At 29.5% G+C, this 18,049-nt stretch overlaps 1 protein-coding gene across 1 annotated transcript in view; it reads right to left on the reverse strand.

The window, feature by feature from the left end:
• Window positions 1-18,049, reverse strand: part of LOC129957562 (cell adhesion molecule Dscam2-like) — a 670,734-nt gene that overhangs the window by 496,474 nt on the left and 156,211 nt on the right. The window contains exon 2 of the mRNA XM_056069925.1: window positions 12,202-12,528. Within this exon, the coding sequence (XP_055925900.1) occupies window positions 12,202-12,528 (327 nt within the window). The remainder of the gene's footprint in view (window positions 1-12,201; window positions 12,529-18,049) is intronic.

Raw genomic sequence — 18,049 nt, forward strand, 5'->3', positions numbered from 1 at the left:
AAAGTTTTTGAGTTAGACTGTTGAAATTCGGTATAAGGTTTTTGCATCGAATGTGAAGATTTCTGTCATGTTTTGAGTGATATATATTCTGTGGAAATCTGGCTGTCCTAATATATGTCAACACGACAATTACAGAACGAAAAAAACTAGGCAGATAAAATTCAGCACACAGATTTAACATCTATTGTGTAGATATCTATCAATCGTTGAGCTAAATCCAACTACGGATTGACTGTCTTTCTATCTGTATTTTCAGAAACGTGTAAATTCAATAATTCAGAAACGTAAGGACTTAAATATATCAAATTTGTCGTGAGATTTTGTGACTACGAGTGCATTTTCGTGTCTAATTTTTGTTTCAATCGGTTGAAAAAATGTGTCTAACATCCAAATTCGATTTTTGGATATTCTTGAAGCATTTCAGGGATTAATCGCCAAATAACTCGCCAAATGGATGATACGATAGATTCCGTAAATTTAAACCAATTAATATTTCTTTACTATTGTACGCCAATGCCATGTAAGGCGTATTCTGGCATGAGAGGTTTCTTAGTGAGTATACGAGAGATGTTTGAAAATATCACTTCTGCTGGTTGTTATGTAGGGTTACAAATGAAATTTTACAGAATGCTACGTTTGGCAAGTTACAGCTAAGAAAATTATTTATTACCATATTGTTACAAATCTGTAATTTTGCTATCCGGCACGAATAGTATCATCCTGACAAAACCGTTAAAACCTTTGTAAGATCTGTACTGTGCGTGCTGAGCTTGGCGACCATTTGGCGACTTGGCGATGAATTTGGCGAGTTTGGCGACTAAATGGATAATACCGGAAAGTTCGAGAAGCTTCGCGATCCATCCAGTAATAACCGAAAAACACCGAGTTACGCCCTGATTGGTCTGAAGATTCTAGGCCCGCCTCCCGGAACTATCAAAGACGAGCACTCTGAAGCTGGGAAGAAGTCGTGTGAATCATCAGAAGTCGAGTGTGTGAGAGGAGTCGGAGTCGCCGACAAGTAAAGAAACTGGAGGATTAGACAGCAAGAAAGCTGCTGAACTATAGCGATGAAATGTGCTGCGTCATTACGATTTATTGGCGGTATTTGTAGAAGAAAAAATTTTGTAACAATATAGTGTATCTATTGAATGCTGTGAATAAAGTTTTCATTATTTGGACTGTATCCATAAAAATATTTTTGGCTCTTGTTTAGTTTTTCAAAATTTTTATAAGAAATACATCCGACTTTCATATTTACAAAACGTGGGCAATTATATACTGATGATAATTTTTTGGATTAGAGACCGACGAGTTTCATGTCCGATATCCGATTTCCACCTAATAACCCTCGTACATACTTGCCTGATTTGACATTAAATCTGATATCGAAGTTCAAAATTTCACCAACTCTTTGAAGTCATGAGGAAGTTAAGAAGCAGGAACATGTCCCAGTTGCGAAGTTGCCATCTTATCTAACCACCACTTCTATCTCAATGCATTTATCCTACAGTTTCATATAAATGGAATCTTATTATAATTGGACTATGTTTCCATTTATAACTTTTGCAGTTCCTTACTTCAGAGAAACGGAAGCTTATGATAATCGAATTCTTATCTTTTCTTTTTCTCAATTACCTTGTTTTATAAAGTACAATCTCTGCTTATTCGCATAATGTTGACTTGCTTGCTTTGCAAGTAATAAAATGGAGGGGGAAAGTTTTCATAATTTAACGAGAATTTAATTTCAGATTCGTTCGCGTTGTCAACTAATTTCATATTCGATTCTGAAAGCTTTTAACCCTTCTTTGCATGATGATGGAAATGGAACTATGTTTTCATTTATTATTTTAGATTTTCCCTAACTCAGCGATTCAATTATGCAGACTTAATGGTAAAAATTAACAAGCACTTCAATTTTGTATTGGTTTTACATCTTCAGTCATTTCTAAGGGAGGCTTGGAATGTGTTGCCAAGGCGATAAGAGTTTTTCAAGCAACCAACACAGGACGGTTTCATTAAATCAAATTTCTGTTAAACATGTCCTATATTAACATGGATTGAATTAAGAAGTGTAAATAAGTTTTTAACCGAGAGACACCCATTTTAAAGAATTCTTTCTTCCTATTTCTCAATGACTTTAATTAGGGTTCATTTCAATAGGCGTCGATCTATTCACTCAGTAAAATGAAAAATGTAAATTTTATTAGAAGAGAAAATGAATTCAAATTTATTTAAATTGAATCTAAAAGCACATTTTTAAAAGAAAATCTCACATATTAATTAGAAATCACATTTTCAATAACTCTTCGGGCATACCTTGACGATAACGACGGAAATAGTTTTAAAAAAAGAATCCAGATTGTGCGCCATCTCAATAGCTGAATTCTTCCTCTGGTTTTTTATTTTATTTTTTAAATGCAACATGTCGTATCTCATAGCATCGATGTAATCAACCTTTCAATTGTCTGTCTAAATTCCAACGGTTTTACTTTCCTTTGTCCTTTATTAACTTCAACCATATTTCTATCCCGCTGAAACTTATTAGGAAAAAAAACTCATTACTGGATTTTCCAAGAGACTTTATTTATAGCATTTTTCGCATCTAAGTAATTACATTAGAATTCAGGCGAGCAAGCTGTGCACCCCTTTTTCAAGGACTCTTATTGGATTTGAAGAGGCTAGTGTTTTCCTAGCAATACACTTGAGAGAGAGGGGAAAAAAAAAGAAAAGAAATTCTTCTAAATGAAGTTTCTGCTGTTTCTGTACGAGGAAGTTTTCTTTTGTGCAAGAACTGTCCACTCTCTGCAAATGAGTAGACTTTTTAAAGTCAAAGTTTTGGTGTTATTATTATTTATTTATTTATTTTCCGCTCCTTTTTTTTCTCCTTTTAATAAAGGGGATCTCGGGAGTTTCATTAAAAGATTATTTTAGTTGTTTATCGAAGGTGCCTTAATACTTCTTATGCGAGTGAGTCAGCGAATATTTTAAATGGGAATTTTTATGGTTGTGGGAAAATAGCGTATAAAAATTTTTTATAGAGAAAAATAAATTAATGTCTCAAGTATTTCCAGAGAGTTTTAATAGAGAACCTGTGTAATCTAAATTTATTTTCGTGTTCACATAAGTGTTTCAATTTATTTCCAGTAATTCTCTTTTTTTTTTTTTTTTTACTGAATGGCAACATTTTTTAAATGTTTTATGTGTTCCCGGATAATGAAATCGCTATTATTCTTCTGTTGGCTTAAATATTGAATCTTTTATGTTTGTTTAATCGTTATGTGATAGGATACTAGTTTGGGATAACTTTACTATTAAAACACGAACATGTTTTAATGAGTTCATCAGCAATTTCAAAAAATAATTTTTCTTTTTCCATCTTTGTAATCGCTTTTGCATTGGAAATGATGATTAAAATGAAATATTCCTTTGTGAATATATAAGTAATATTTTTCTTAAATGCCAGATTTCCTTTTTAACATAATAAATTCCACAAACTGGATATTATCTTTAAGTTTAGTGATGTGTCATGCGACATACAAAATTTATTGTTGTTGGACACCAATCTAAAGCTATCGAATTTTGTACGTAATTATTTGTTACGTTAAAGTTCCTTGATTAAATAAAAACGATACTTAAAAAAAATTTAATTAACTAAAAAGCAACCGAGAATTTAATGTTTTTCTCTAATGTAGAAATATTTTATTTCGCTAAAAGTATTTTAACACCATTTCAAAATTAAAGCAAAATTAGCCTATCAGTAATGTCAATTTTGTTCTTTGTAAGCTCCAATTTTCTTTAAATTTTACAAAGTTTTCCAAAATAATTTCAAACTTAATATATTTAGATTGCTTTTTCTTATCTTTATTTATCACTTAAAATGAAGCAGAAATATCGTAGAAAGTCAATATCAATATTTTAAAATTTGTCATACGATTAAATAAAAATCAATATTCAATCTGTCAGTTTATAGCTAGCTTATATTTTAATATTTCAAATGATTTTATGTTTTATAGCTCGATAATATCATTCTTTCTGTAATCTAAGCAATATAAAAACCATTTCGCGCAAAATGCAACGACTGATGCAATGAAATTTGAAACATTAACATGGTATGGTTATTAAAACTAAGATCATTTTCGCTTCATATTTTTTAAAAAATTATATCTATGTTCCCATGAAAGTTCACATATTTGTGTGTGTGTGTGTGTGTGTGTGTGTGTGTGTGTGTGTGTGTGTGTGTGTGTGTGTGTGTGTGTGTGTGTGTGTGTGTGTGTGTGTGTGTGTGGAAAAGATAAACTTTTTTTCAAAAAGAGTTTTGCTTTTTTTCTTTATAAAATACTATTTAGAAACCTTAGAACATATATGTGATATATGATGCATATAACAGTAACTGAACTCTTAAATTTGCAAAAGCCATTGAGATAACAATTCAAGATCCATAAAAAATTTCCAATACACTAATTTCATATTTTATACACTTACTAGTATACATATCCGGCGTTGCTTCAGATATAATCCTTTCATGTATAATATCTTTAAAGCAAAAACTATTTTTGTATAAAATATTATAATATTCAAAATCCGTTTATCGTCTGCTTTTAATTAAAATTGTAATATTAATTGAAGCAGACGATTTTTGCCAGCTAACACTAATAGCTGTTTTTCCCCATAAGGATATTTATTTGTTATACAAACAATGAAGTAAACAATTCTTTGAAGATGCTGAAGAATTGTCAGGCTTAATCTATTTCATTGTTACCTAGTTTCAAATATGATTGAATTAGTATTTTAACAACTGTAATAAAATTATCAAAAGGTGTTTTAAAAGAAAAGATTTTTTTTAAAATAATGGTAACATAATTAAAATTGTAAAAAAGACTAAATTTTTTTAATATTTTATCAATTGAATATGTCATTATTTTTTATACATATTCAAAAAATTTTATTATTACAAAAAAGTAATTAGTATTCTTTCACGTGTCTTCGATAATAAGTATGACAATTTTGTTTGTTTTTTATGGATCCAGACCAGTTATTTAGGAGAAAATACATGGATATGACTACAATGATTTTTATATACGCTAAGTATGTTTTATAAATATATGAGTGTATGACAAATTCAAAAATCTATCGCTCTTACAGGCATGGAATTTTGCATAAGGTAATCATAATAGAAACCAAAAGCACTCGAAATTCGTGTTTTAAATTGAAGCTCCAAAAATACTTATTAATTGTTTCGGATCATTTTTCGTACATTCTTTTCTAAAAAGATGTGTACATCACTGAAGAATACAACGCACAAAAAACAATGCGAATTTTATATCTGACATAATTTACAGAATATGAGGGAATTTTTGAAAATTAATTACTCTCCCAGGATAATTATAAAGAATGAAACTAAAATTCATTTATTTAAGACTCTAATTTCGTTATTATTTTCAATTTTTTTAACGATATGGGTTTTTTATTGATTATTACGACAATTTTCATTAATTTAAAGTACGAACAATAAATTTACCTTTCTTAATTTATTTTTTTAAATATTTGTTCCATGATGAGTTCAAAGACTTTTTTTTTTTTTTTTTGCTAATCAGCAGTGAATGCGAATCTGTGGGGGTGAAGTTTTACTTTTTCTCTGATTTGGCAAGGAGCCAAATTCAGAAACTAAGAATCGTGAAATTTTTTCTACATAATTTCATTCGAATACTATCATTTGAAGCAAATATTCAGATCTTATCAACGTCTCATTTTTTTCTTTATAGAATTCATTCATTTCCAATTATTTATTTTGATTTCTATCATATGTAATTTACCAAGCGATATCAATATCGCAAAAAAAGTCATTAATATATAAAATAATCTGTTTCTCATGATCTGGACGACCAGGGTTCGAGTCCTGGTTCAGGCATGATTATTCTGTTCCCTGTGTTCTGTCTGTGAGGTGTATAAAGAGTAACCCCTCTCCCCTGTAAAAAGTGGTTGTGCAAGCGAATGAGTGTCATCTTCATATGAGCTAGAAGTCAGACTTCTGCCCTCGGGTGTTCAGGGGCATTTGCACTCAGAAGCCACTGCACACTCGGTTTAAATCACTAACAGAGCTCTTCAACGGGCTTGTAAAGTGCCGCAAGTAACAACAGCCCAATATTTTTCTAGATCTCTTTCACAGCTTTATTTTATGGTTTTGAGGTTTTGATTTAACTGGCATTCACCATGCCCAGGTGAGTATTAATTGCTAGCATTCATAAGTACTAGTATAAGTATTAATTTCTACTAATATCTACAAGTATTTCAAAAAACAATACCAAAATATTTCATATTTTCAAATTAATTAGGTATAGTTGCACATAATTATGCCCTTCTGTTCCGTATGAATATCGATTACTTTCAGGTATTTATTTTAATTCCAATTAATTCAATATTATTTTTATTAGTACAGTTTAATAAATGCTGACATTTATAAACAAAATAACATAATACTGAATATCTATTATTATGTTTGTAATGATATACTAATACGTGTGGCTCTAATGAATGTAAATTTAAATTCATGTTACCACCTATTTTGAAATGTATTCTACAAAATTTGAATGTTCCAAATGTACTAAAGCGTATTACAATATTTGATGAGGTTGTTCATTGAAAATTCGATGACTACTGATTTCCTCTAATTGCACTTGTTATATCAGTGCAAACTAATTTTAATTATATGGTTACGGAAGCGATGGCTAATATAATCATTAATCCGGTCAGCGTTTTCCGCAACGATGTTATGATTGGATGGGAATAGGTTACCATGTAATCTTCCAATTGTGACGTAACAGTTTCACATAGCGGACGAAGGATGACGTACTGAAATGAAATAATGTATTAAATGTAGCTAGTATTCTGATAATAGAAGCGAAGGTTAAAAAGTAATTGAATCTAACCAGTTGCAACATGCATTGGATAAGATAAAACAGTATTAAGTGATTCATGAATTGTAAGATTTAAGATGAAAACAAACAAAAAAGGAAAACAATAGAAGTATTTATGATGATTTTAATTATCCTTTTAAAGTGTAGAAAAATAAAAAAAATAAATATAATAATTAAATAATTGCTTTTGAAATTTTGCGAATAAAAAATATTTTTAAAATTGTGTTTCTCTGTGAATACGTAAAATATATCATGAAACTAAAAGAGATAATTATATATTTTATTTGGTATTAAAACTTAATCGAAATTCGTTTGAAATTGCATGAATTTATCAACTGGACGTTGGTTTCTTTACTTATACATATCCATTTGAATGCAATAACTCTGAAATTAATGAATCGGATGAATGAAATTTAAAAAACTTTTAATCATCTTAATTATAAATCTGTATTAGACATTATTTGTCTTTGTTTTTAGAAGAATGATGTCATTTGCACTCACGGTTTTAGAGTTCCAAAAAAAAAATTTTTAAAGCAACTTCATTAAACACTTTATTAAAATCTTAGTATTGCTGCTTAAACAGATAGAATTACTCAACCAGTATTTTGCAAGATTTATAGAGATCTTCTGTTATTCTTTTTTTTTTAAATATGGTCGATATTCAATAAAAGAAGATAATTTTTCCAACTTGGAATGACGTTTTCATAAGGCTGCTATTCTACTAAAATACCGTATGTCGAAGGTCTTACACAATAAAACATACAGAAAATTTTGATGTTATATAAGGAGCCAATAGTGATTAGTGACACTATTGGTTCCAGATACAGCATACAACAATTTGAAGAGTAGATGTAATAAATATTTATATATGTTTTCCAAAAATAAAATTTTTTACCAAATTTAAAATTTTGCCATAAAGATATACCAAAAATCCATGTCATTCAGTTCATTTCAGTTGTATTAATGTGCCGTATCAAAGCAACACTCGGTCTGTTTTGGGCAGACATTTTTGTTTAGAAACACGATGAAATAGCAAGGACGACACCTGAGCTGGCATCTACTTTCCTAACTCCCGCACTACACCAGCGGGAGAACTTTTGATCCTGGCAGACAGGGCATGCGCCAGATCCGTTTACATGACGGTGTTTCGGTGGAATAGTCTCGAACGTTTTTACCACTGGTTCCGAAACCGAGACCTTTCTACCAGCCACCGCGGCACTAAAGTTCAGATTGAAGGAGTAGAAATTAAATGGCAAAGATAATCAATTATTGCACACTTACTTGTAAAAATAAGCAAGTGTGATTTATTTTCTGCGTTTTACAAATTTTTCTCTTATATCTGAAATAATTATCAGACCTGTCTATAATTTCTTGCTTCAACTTCCTGCTTCGTTGGATAATTAGGAAATGTTTTTCTGAATGTCAGCACGTTATGAAATTACTCAATAATGATAAGAAACGAACTTTAAAACTTTTTATGAGATCGCAGGCTTATGATAAGACTATCGTGTCGGAAGTTATTGATAAGATGCATTAGTTGTCAACTTTTCCAACCAATTTTCAAGGAATTAGAGTGTGGAGAATTTTTCCTCTAATAAGAGCCGTGAAATAGACTCTTTCAACGGATGATAAATTTAGTTAAACCTTTTTTTAAGCATACTTATATAAACATTTAAAAGATTTTTTTTTAAAATTTCATTATTTTTAATGTTTTAGACTTTAATCTATATTATTAAGAATATTATAATAAACTATTAATTCACTGTTTCATGTTTCATCACCAGGTGGAATCACACGAATAAAACAAAATATAATTAAATTAATCAACTCACTGATAGTAAACTTCTTCAAATATCAGAATAATGGAATAAATTTTTATAATCTCAAAACTTAAATAACATCAAGAAATGAAAAATAATTAAATTCAAGTTACAAGTATGGAACGATTAATTTCAGAGCATAAAAATTGCAATTATTATTCACGCTTTTAAAAGAAAATATTAACGTATCTTTGTATTTAAGATTAAATTAGAAAGAAACCCATTCCTTTTCGAAATTTTTAATATTATTTCATAATATTTTCTTTTTTGCTATATATTTCGAATAATTTTATAAAAATGTGTTATCTATTTCCATCAACAAAAATTACCAAACACAAACCCTTACTTAATTTTAAGTTTTATATAAAGGTATTTCGAAAGATTTTATATAAAATACAAAATAAACGTTTTTAACCATTGAAAATAATAAAAATTTAATAGTTTCAGATTCAAAGTTTATTTTTTTTAATTAAATGATTTGCTACAAAACACCTGCGGCCTCTAACACAAGCAATCAATTTAAGGAGTACTTTATTTCAAATTCAAAAGAAGACAAAAAAACAGAAATCAACAACAAGACATTTTAATGAGTATAGTGTAATTAGAATTTAAAAAGATGGTTTAGAGATAATAAAAAGGGAAGGATTTATTTCATAAATTTTAATTAAAAATATTTCCTTAATAAAAAAATAAGTGATTAAGCTAGTTAAAACTTTTGGAATACATAATTTGGTTAAAATAATAATTGCATAAAAATCGTTATAAAAGAATTTCTTCAAAAATCTATTAAAATGTTTGTTTTCTTTTACGTTCTAGAAAGACGAAAAAAGGTTTCAAATCTACGTAATTTGCATGGAATTCATTTAAACCATATTTTCTAGAAATCTCAAGAAGATTAAATATATAATAAAAACAAAATGATGATTTTCATAACACGTTTTTAATAGTTTAATTGTAAACGGCTGTTTAATTATTTTTATCGAAAATCTGGCTATAGGAATAAAATTATTGAAATTTAAGGAGCTAATAGAAATGCCTAAGTAAACAACAATTTTAATCATGTTTATATTGCATTCTTAAATTTTAAAGAAAAGGAATGATTTTCCTTTCTTCAAATATTAAATTTAATATTTTTTCTAATTTATCTTTTATTGTGTTATTTTACAGTTGGAAATTAAGAAGAGGCACTAGATAACTCCAGTTTTAACTATTTTTCGAAAATTAAAAGAAAAATTCTTCATAATTTTTAAAAATTAATCTTTTACAATAATAAAAAAATGATATTAATTACTTTTAATATTAAAAAAATTGAAGCAGATATTCAATTTTGCTTTAATGAATATTTTAAATTCCTCTTATAAAATGAAATTCTTTTATACAGTTATTTTATAAGTAACTCTTGCTTCTTCATAATCAAATTTAGTATATTGTATGTTTTTTTTTATTATGTCTTAATTATTTTATCATCTTAATTATTACAATCACTGTGAACAGTTTCTAAAATTACCTAAGTTGAAGGGTATGAATTGTTTTTTATGATAAATAAAATGATTTTCAAAACACGTTTTTGTTAGTTCATTTTTAAATTTTTGGTTATTTTTTTTAATTAAAAATCTGGAAATAGAAACAAAATTATTGAAATCTAAGGTGATAATAAAAATGCTCTAAGTAAATAATTTTAATCATGTTTATAATACTTTTTGAATTCTTAACAAAAGGAGAGAATTTTTCTTTCCTGTGATATTAAATTGAAGGTTTTTCTTATTAATCAATTATTTGTCATTTCAAAATTAAGAAGAGAAATTAGATCACACCAGTAAAAATTATTTTTCAAAAATTTTTTTAAAAAATTCTTGTAAAGTAATTTTTAATCTATCTTTTAGATTAATAAGAAAATGATATTAATATGTTTAATATTAAAGAATTAGAACACAAAATCAATTTACTTTAATAAATATTTTAAATTCCTGAAACATTGAAAGGATACGTAAATAACTCTTCCTTCTTAATCAAATTTGATATATAATATGATTATTTTTTTGCTGCTTTAGTTGTTCATTGAATAATTGTCAAATTATTCAATGAACTATTGAATGAAATTATTCACTTATTCATGAGTTAATGAATGAATTTATTTATTCATGAATGAATGAATTTATTTATTCATGAATGAATGAATTTATTTATTCATGAATGAATGAATTTATTTATTCATGAATGAATGAATTTATGAATGAATTTTTTTATTCATGAATGAATGAATTTATTCGTGAATGAATGAATTTATTCGTGAATGAATGAATTTATTCATGAATGAAATTATACAATTTTGAATGAAATTTTTCAAATTATTCAATGTCAAATTGTTTATGTCGATTGACTGTTCTATATTAAACGAAATATGAACAAAGTATCGTATGATTTTTATCCCGCTTCATTAATTGAACATTTTTACAGTTACACAAAATAAAATTTTCTTTCATTAATAGAGCTGCAAAATATTATTAGAAGTGTTCCGGAGATAGTTTGTCATGTCACCAAAGAGGACATTCAGTCATATTAAAGAAGATATAAAAGAAATCAAGAAATAGGCTTTAAACAGAAAGTTTAATCATGCGCAAAAAGAGGCTTAATCATTGCATGATAAGTAAAAGTGGCAAGATTTATGCCAGGTTTCTCGCCAAGCATATGAAAATCGTGCCAATCGTCCAAAAACTCTCTAAAAGACTTCAAATTTGTATATATACTAGAAATACTAATAAGCGGCTTTTAAAGTTGCAATAAACTGTCAGGATCTTATTTAGCAAGAAATCGCTCCACAATGTTTCAATTTTTGTACCCATGTATTAAACTTAAGTCTAAACGAAAATTTATATTCATATCTTTTAAAACAATTATCTAATATTTTTTTTTTTTTTTTTTGCATTACCTTAAGAATTAAAAAATTATTTTAGTTATATAAATGTCATTTTCTAACAATTTTTCATTTTACTTTAATAATATTTGTAATTCAATTTTATACACTATTCGGAACAATGTTTTTAAATGCTATGATGTGATTCAAATTCTCCATCAAAATATTCAAGCAGTGCTTTTACCAATCATTAAATCAGTAGTAGGATTTCTACTTCCGTTTTCTTCATATAAACACTTTGTAATTTGCAGTAAGCTATTTTAACCGAATTTATATGCTTAGTCAAATTAAATTGCAAGGTAAAATATTATTTTGAGAGATGCATTCCATATTAGTAATTAACAGCCTAAAAAAGTCAATAATATTGGCGAACAAACTGGTTGCCAAAGGCGGCTAGTTTTTAATAATACCTCAGTTAAAATATGTGAGTTTTTTAAAAAGAATTGAATGAAGCATCCCGTTAAATATGATTATTTTTACTAGAAGGAATATTTTCGCGTATAAGAAATAATTTGAATTAATTTAATTTCCGTATAACTAAAAACGAACATACCTCCTCTCACATGAACTTCTCTACTCAGTACAACGCCAACAGGATTTGAAGCAGAACACTGGTACACAGCATCGTGAACATCCTGCCTGTACTCTGACCTGGGAAAGGGTGAGAACACCAGGGTGCCATCTGACCTGGTGTGGCGTAGCCCAGGCACATCTCTGGCAGGAGTGCCTTCTCTAGTCAACCAGGTCAGCCTGGGTGACGGGTATCCGTCGGCACTGCAGCGGAGCTCTGTTCCGCTGTTATTGGAGAATTCGACTCTAGAGGGGGGTTCCATTCGGAATACTGGTCCTCTGGCATCCTTACGGTTTAGATCACAAGTACCTGCAAAGAAAGGAATGTGTGACTTGGTGAATTATGAAGGGCGATTTATAATTTAAATATCAAGTTAATATGAGAAGCAAATAGCATAAAAAAGGCCCTGATCATTTAAGAATATGAAACAGGAAATGTCACCTGCTGATCTAAAGAATATATGGATACAATTAAGAAAAAAAATAATAATGGGTAAGGCGTTGGTTTATCGGCAGTTTCCACTGCTACAGTGCATGGTATATTCCAACAAAAATTCGCAAACTTTTGGTAGTTAAGAACCCAGTAGACTAGGGTGTGCTATCATGGCTATGATTCTCCATGGCGTCAGTATTCAACATACGAGAAGCCTATTCATCAAACTTATTATTCGTAAATTGTATGACTGGAAATACTACGCAGTGAACTAGTGAATATACGAAGACATAGAACAGAACACCGTCTCATACCCCCGTATCTGTAAACTCTTCTGGTCACTGAACGGTTTGGTGGGTATATTACAGGGATTTTATTTAAATACCAAAATATTTACAGTAGAACAAAAAAAAAATAACTATGTATAAAATTTATTTGGTTTATCTTATTTATGTGTTCACTTATCATCATGATATAGTAGATGAAGATGTAGTTATAAAAATCGAATGGAAAATAATTTGATTCTTTGATTCACGACAAAACACAGGAACGATAAGTCAGTTATGACGTTATTTAGAAATAATGTACATTTGACGATACATGAGGAATTCCCATATTCGCTTGGATACTAGTGAATATGCCGATTTGAGGGGAGTGTCACGGAGTGTTTGAACGCAAGATTCTTTACCTCCGGACATGACAGATGAATGGGGCAATAACATGGTGAGGAAATAATTTAGTAAGTGAAGACAGTGGAAAACAACAAATGTTTGTGGATGAAATATTCTTCAGATATCTTTATGCATTCATTTGGCATAATATTTGATAATTAGGCCTCTATTCATTTAATGTTTCTGGTACCGTTGCTAGAAAACTATTTCTGAATACATATAATAGATAAAAACTAAGGAAAACGCAAATTATGTTGTTGCCTCAGAAGAACAAACTGTGGCTGTTTGGGATGAGCGAGGATAGAACCTGGGACCTTGTGTTCACAGCCCACTAATATGACCACGATATAAAAGCAATCGCTCGGTTAGCGTAGCTGTTAACTAGCTTATAAGCTTTCGCCACAGACTCTCCTTCCAGTGAGTCGGAGGTGAGAAGAACGATATGGCTGTTGAGCAGTTGATTCTTATGCACCTGTACCCATTTGAGTAGCACCAAGCGTTATGGCGAGCGTGTGTAGGTGAGTGGTTGCTGATGCTGTAGCTGTGTCAAGTGAGTTTGATGACTTTGGTTTGCTGCGTCAAGTGAATCTGACGACTTTTGTTTGCTGTGGGTAGAGGGCGCCACAACAGCTGTACGATGGTTCATCGTCCGAGGTCACCAATGTGGTGGATTGTGATGTGCGATGATAGAACCTGGGACCTTGTGGTTTGCAGCCCAGTAACATGACCACGATACAAAAGCAATTGCTCGGGTAGCGTAGCTGTTAACTAGCTTAGAAGCTTTCATTACAAAAAATCTCTTTAAAATTTAATTATTCTCTTTATTTACTTACATTGAATCTATCAAACTATTTCTAAGTATTGTTTGATTTTGAATATAAGTGAAAAATGTTAGCATCTATACTAACATTATAAATTTTTGCCATGAATGATATGAAATATACGCCAAAATTGAAGAATAATTTAATCAAGATCACTTAAGATTTGTTCAATCATTAATGAAACCTTTTTCGACTTAGAATAATAACAATGGAAATTAATTCTTGACTGCAAACTTTTATTTCGATACAAAATGAAACATTTCATATTTTCACAGATTTATAAAATTGCATTCTATTTACTGAATAACAGCTAGACAAATTACCATTTATTTTACTATATTATCATTTGCAACGCTTTGTTATTAATAAAGTTTTGAGCTATCTGTGCAACTACAAGGAGTGTTCAAATGAAAAGGCACGAAACGGCAAAAAGCTACGAAGGGTTTTGAGTAACGAAACATTTTCGGTGCACAACGGCCTGGGCACAACGATCCCATTAATTAACGAGCTGAAGGATTCTTTGTTCCCAGAATTCTTGTAACCGCGACTAGACCCAGTCCTTCACAGCGTCCTTGAGTTCACCGTCCAAGTTGAAGCATTTCTCTTTTAGATGTTTGTTTTCAGAGCCATTAACTCCAATGAGACACTCGGAAGACTACGCAGGTTCCTGAAGAACAAAAGACCGGGGCTACTCATGGAGAGTGTGGTTCTGCTCCATGATAACGCACGTCCACACGTCTCCAGGGTCACACACGCGGCACTGGCCAAGTTCAAGTGGGAGCAGCTCGACCATCTGCCCTACAGCCCGGACATGTCATCCTGTGATTTTTATGTGTTTAGTCCTCTAAAAATTATCTGAAAGGAAAGCGCTTCAACTCGGACGGCTGTGACGGACTCAAGGACACTGTGAAGGACTGGGTCTCGTCACGGCCACAGGAATTCTGGGAGCAAGGAATCCTTCAGCTCGTTAATCAATGGGATCGTTGTGCTCAGACCTACGGTGTATACTTTGAATAAACTTCATTTATATCCACAGAATCGTTTCTAACCTTTTCATTTGAACTCACCTTGTATATCTATAGAAGAAAATTCTTAATGCATGTCCTAAATGATTTTTAAAGCAACTGTAAATTGGTATAAAATATATTTTACTGGATATCGTGCGATTCGCTGAAATAAAAAACAACAAAGAAAATATTAAAAAATCGAAGATTAAAGCTGTTAATGCCTATAGATAATTTGAGGATAATAAATATCAGCTCGCTTGCTGCTAGTGGCATGTCATATACCACTTCTGCATTATGCTACTCAAAGTATTGATAGAAACCGAAGGAATTATTGACAAGGCCGATGTCCGTGTAAGTAATTAATGAATTCTGGAACTTAACAGATTAATCATTCTCTAAAATGTCCGAAACAGGCTATTTATCAGTTCATTATGAAATGCTTTGTTGAAATCAATGGTTTGTTGTACTACGTCCGTTTACTGGACGTTGAATACAATAGAAAACATGTGATAAATATTAGGTTTGCAAAAACTTTTAATATCTTTGAACTAAGTTTTCCATAAATATACAATATTTTTATAAGAATTTTCACTATGCAAATAAATTATTGAATTTGAATTTTTAAGAATCCGTTTTCAAAGATTTTCCCTCTAAGAGAAATAATTTTTAATCTGTGCCAAAACAGAGAAAGTAAAAGACTGAAATTGCATTTAAAAAAGGATTTTATAAATATTTTATTTAAAAAAAAATAAAGTATCTCTTTATTTACGAATAAATACTTGCTTTATAATAAAGATTTTTCATACAATTGGAACAAAAACTTTCGTTCTACTTAGAGGGAAAGTAATTTTTTGAAATTAATTTTTACAGTACTTTTTGTCAAAATATTATTGCAGCATTATTATTATTATTTGAAATGGTGAGTTACCACTGGAGGCAAAGATTTTCATTAAAAAAAGTTTGATTCAATAAACAATAAACAAATAAAATAAAGGGGTATTTAATTTTCTCAAGTAAACATTTCTTAAATTCTTTCCCTGCATTAAACTGATCTTTCGCTTAAGCTTTATGACACATATAATTTTTAAAGCTATTAGAAAATCGTTGTATAATAAAGTGCATACAGATACTTATTATTGAAAGAATAAAAATAATAAAAATTCATAATAACTTTCAGTTGCCGAAACTGTTATAATAAAACTGTACCCTTTTCAGGAAAAACCAGCCTTTATAAATATTAAAGCCTACTATTCAACAAAACCGAAAAAAAAAATTACATTTTAATGAAATACTAAACGGAATAATTTAATATTCTTCCATTCAATTCAAGCATGTAGTATAATTTCAATTCCGATATACTTTTTGAACAACATTAATATTTTAAAAAGCATTTAGTCAGGTAAATATCATATTCTGTTAAAATGCAAATGTCACTTCAGAAAAAAAAAAAATGTTACACAAAGTGCATTAGGAATACTTTGCATAACAATGCATCGCATTTAATAAACCTAGTTAAAATGCTTTCATTCGGCTCAATTTCTTTAAATATATGCAGTCATTTAATAAACTGGTTAGAATATATTATTGAAATTTAATCTCTTCTGTTATGAGTATATTTTTCAGAGAAATTATAAGTTCTCAACAGTTCCAAAAATAAAAATATTTTAAAATACATTCAGCTTGTTTAATCTATACATAATACATGCAAATTTATACAAATATTTTCTCAGGTGCTTTTCTTCACTTTTCTGATAACATCGAAAATGCTTGTGAAAGTATTATTGAATAAAGGTGTTATCAGTTTTTAAAGTTAAAGAATACGTCATTATTAATCTTTAACTTCCTATATATTTATTTTTAAACATTTTATATATTGCATTTAGGCATTTTATTTATTTTTTTAAACATTAAAACATGAAATTCATCTAAAGCGACTATATTTAAATTACTTCATAATATTAATATTCAGTTTGAAAGCATTTTATATAAGATTAATTTCTTAATAGTTTTTACTGCTTTAATTAAGATTATTAAAAATGAATTAAGCATTAAGGAGCAAAACTGGTATAGGCAAATAAATATTTTTAGAATTAACAGAGTATATTTATTGAGAATTAAATGTTTCTTTTATCTTTTGATGCATTATAGTATGGAAATATCATAGTTATATTTATACAGTTGAAATTTCTTATTATTTCTTCCTTTTAATTTTCAGAAATAGCTTTATTAACTTAATGGGGAAAATACTGAATAGTTAAAAAAAATTTCTTGGAGTAAAAAATGCTAAAACTTCCTTTTTAAAAGCGACATGACAAAATGTTTTGGTCGCAATAAAATTGGAGTTTTGTTTTGTTGTACTAACATATCGTTTTGAAACAAGACTTGAACTCTATGGGTATGCATTTTAATTTTAAACCTCAATCTGATGACAAAGACGGTACATGAGACGGCTCCCTTATCTCCAAACTTCAGCACCTACAAACGGGAGAATATTTGGTGTCTCACAAGCACCATAACCATTTATATAACGGCTCTTCGATAAAATTGAGTTTAAAATGTTGAGTCCTTTGTCCGAGACCTTACAAACCGATCATCGTGGGCCCTATTATAAAAAAGGAAATTTAACTTTCGAATTAATTACTCATTAGGGCCTTTCCTGGTCTCCCAGAATACATAAAATAGTCAATTTCTGTGTTGACGTTGGCCACATACATGTTGTCGATACAGTGGCGGCGGGGTGATCGGCTGTACACAAAAAGAAGGCACATATATGTTTAGAATAAAATCTTAAATTATTTAAAAAGCGGGGCAATTTTCCAATTTAAAAAATGGCTATGACTTCCTAATAAGCAAAGTTAGAGATAAAAGATTTTAATCACGATAAAAAAAGAGGTTTATA

Source organism: Argiope bruennichi, chromosome 11, assembly GCF_947563725.1.
Source record: "Argiope bruennichi chromosome 11, qqArgBrue1.1, whole genome shotgun sequence".
Lineage (NCBI taxonomy): Eukaryota > Metazoa > Arthropoda > Arachnida > Araneae > Araneidae > Argiope > Argiope bruennichi.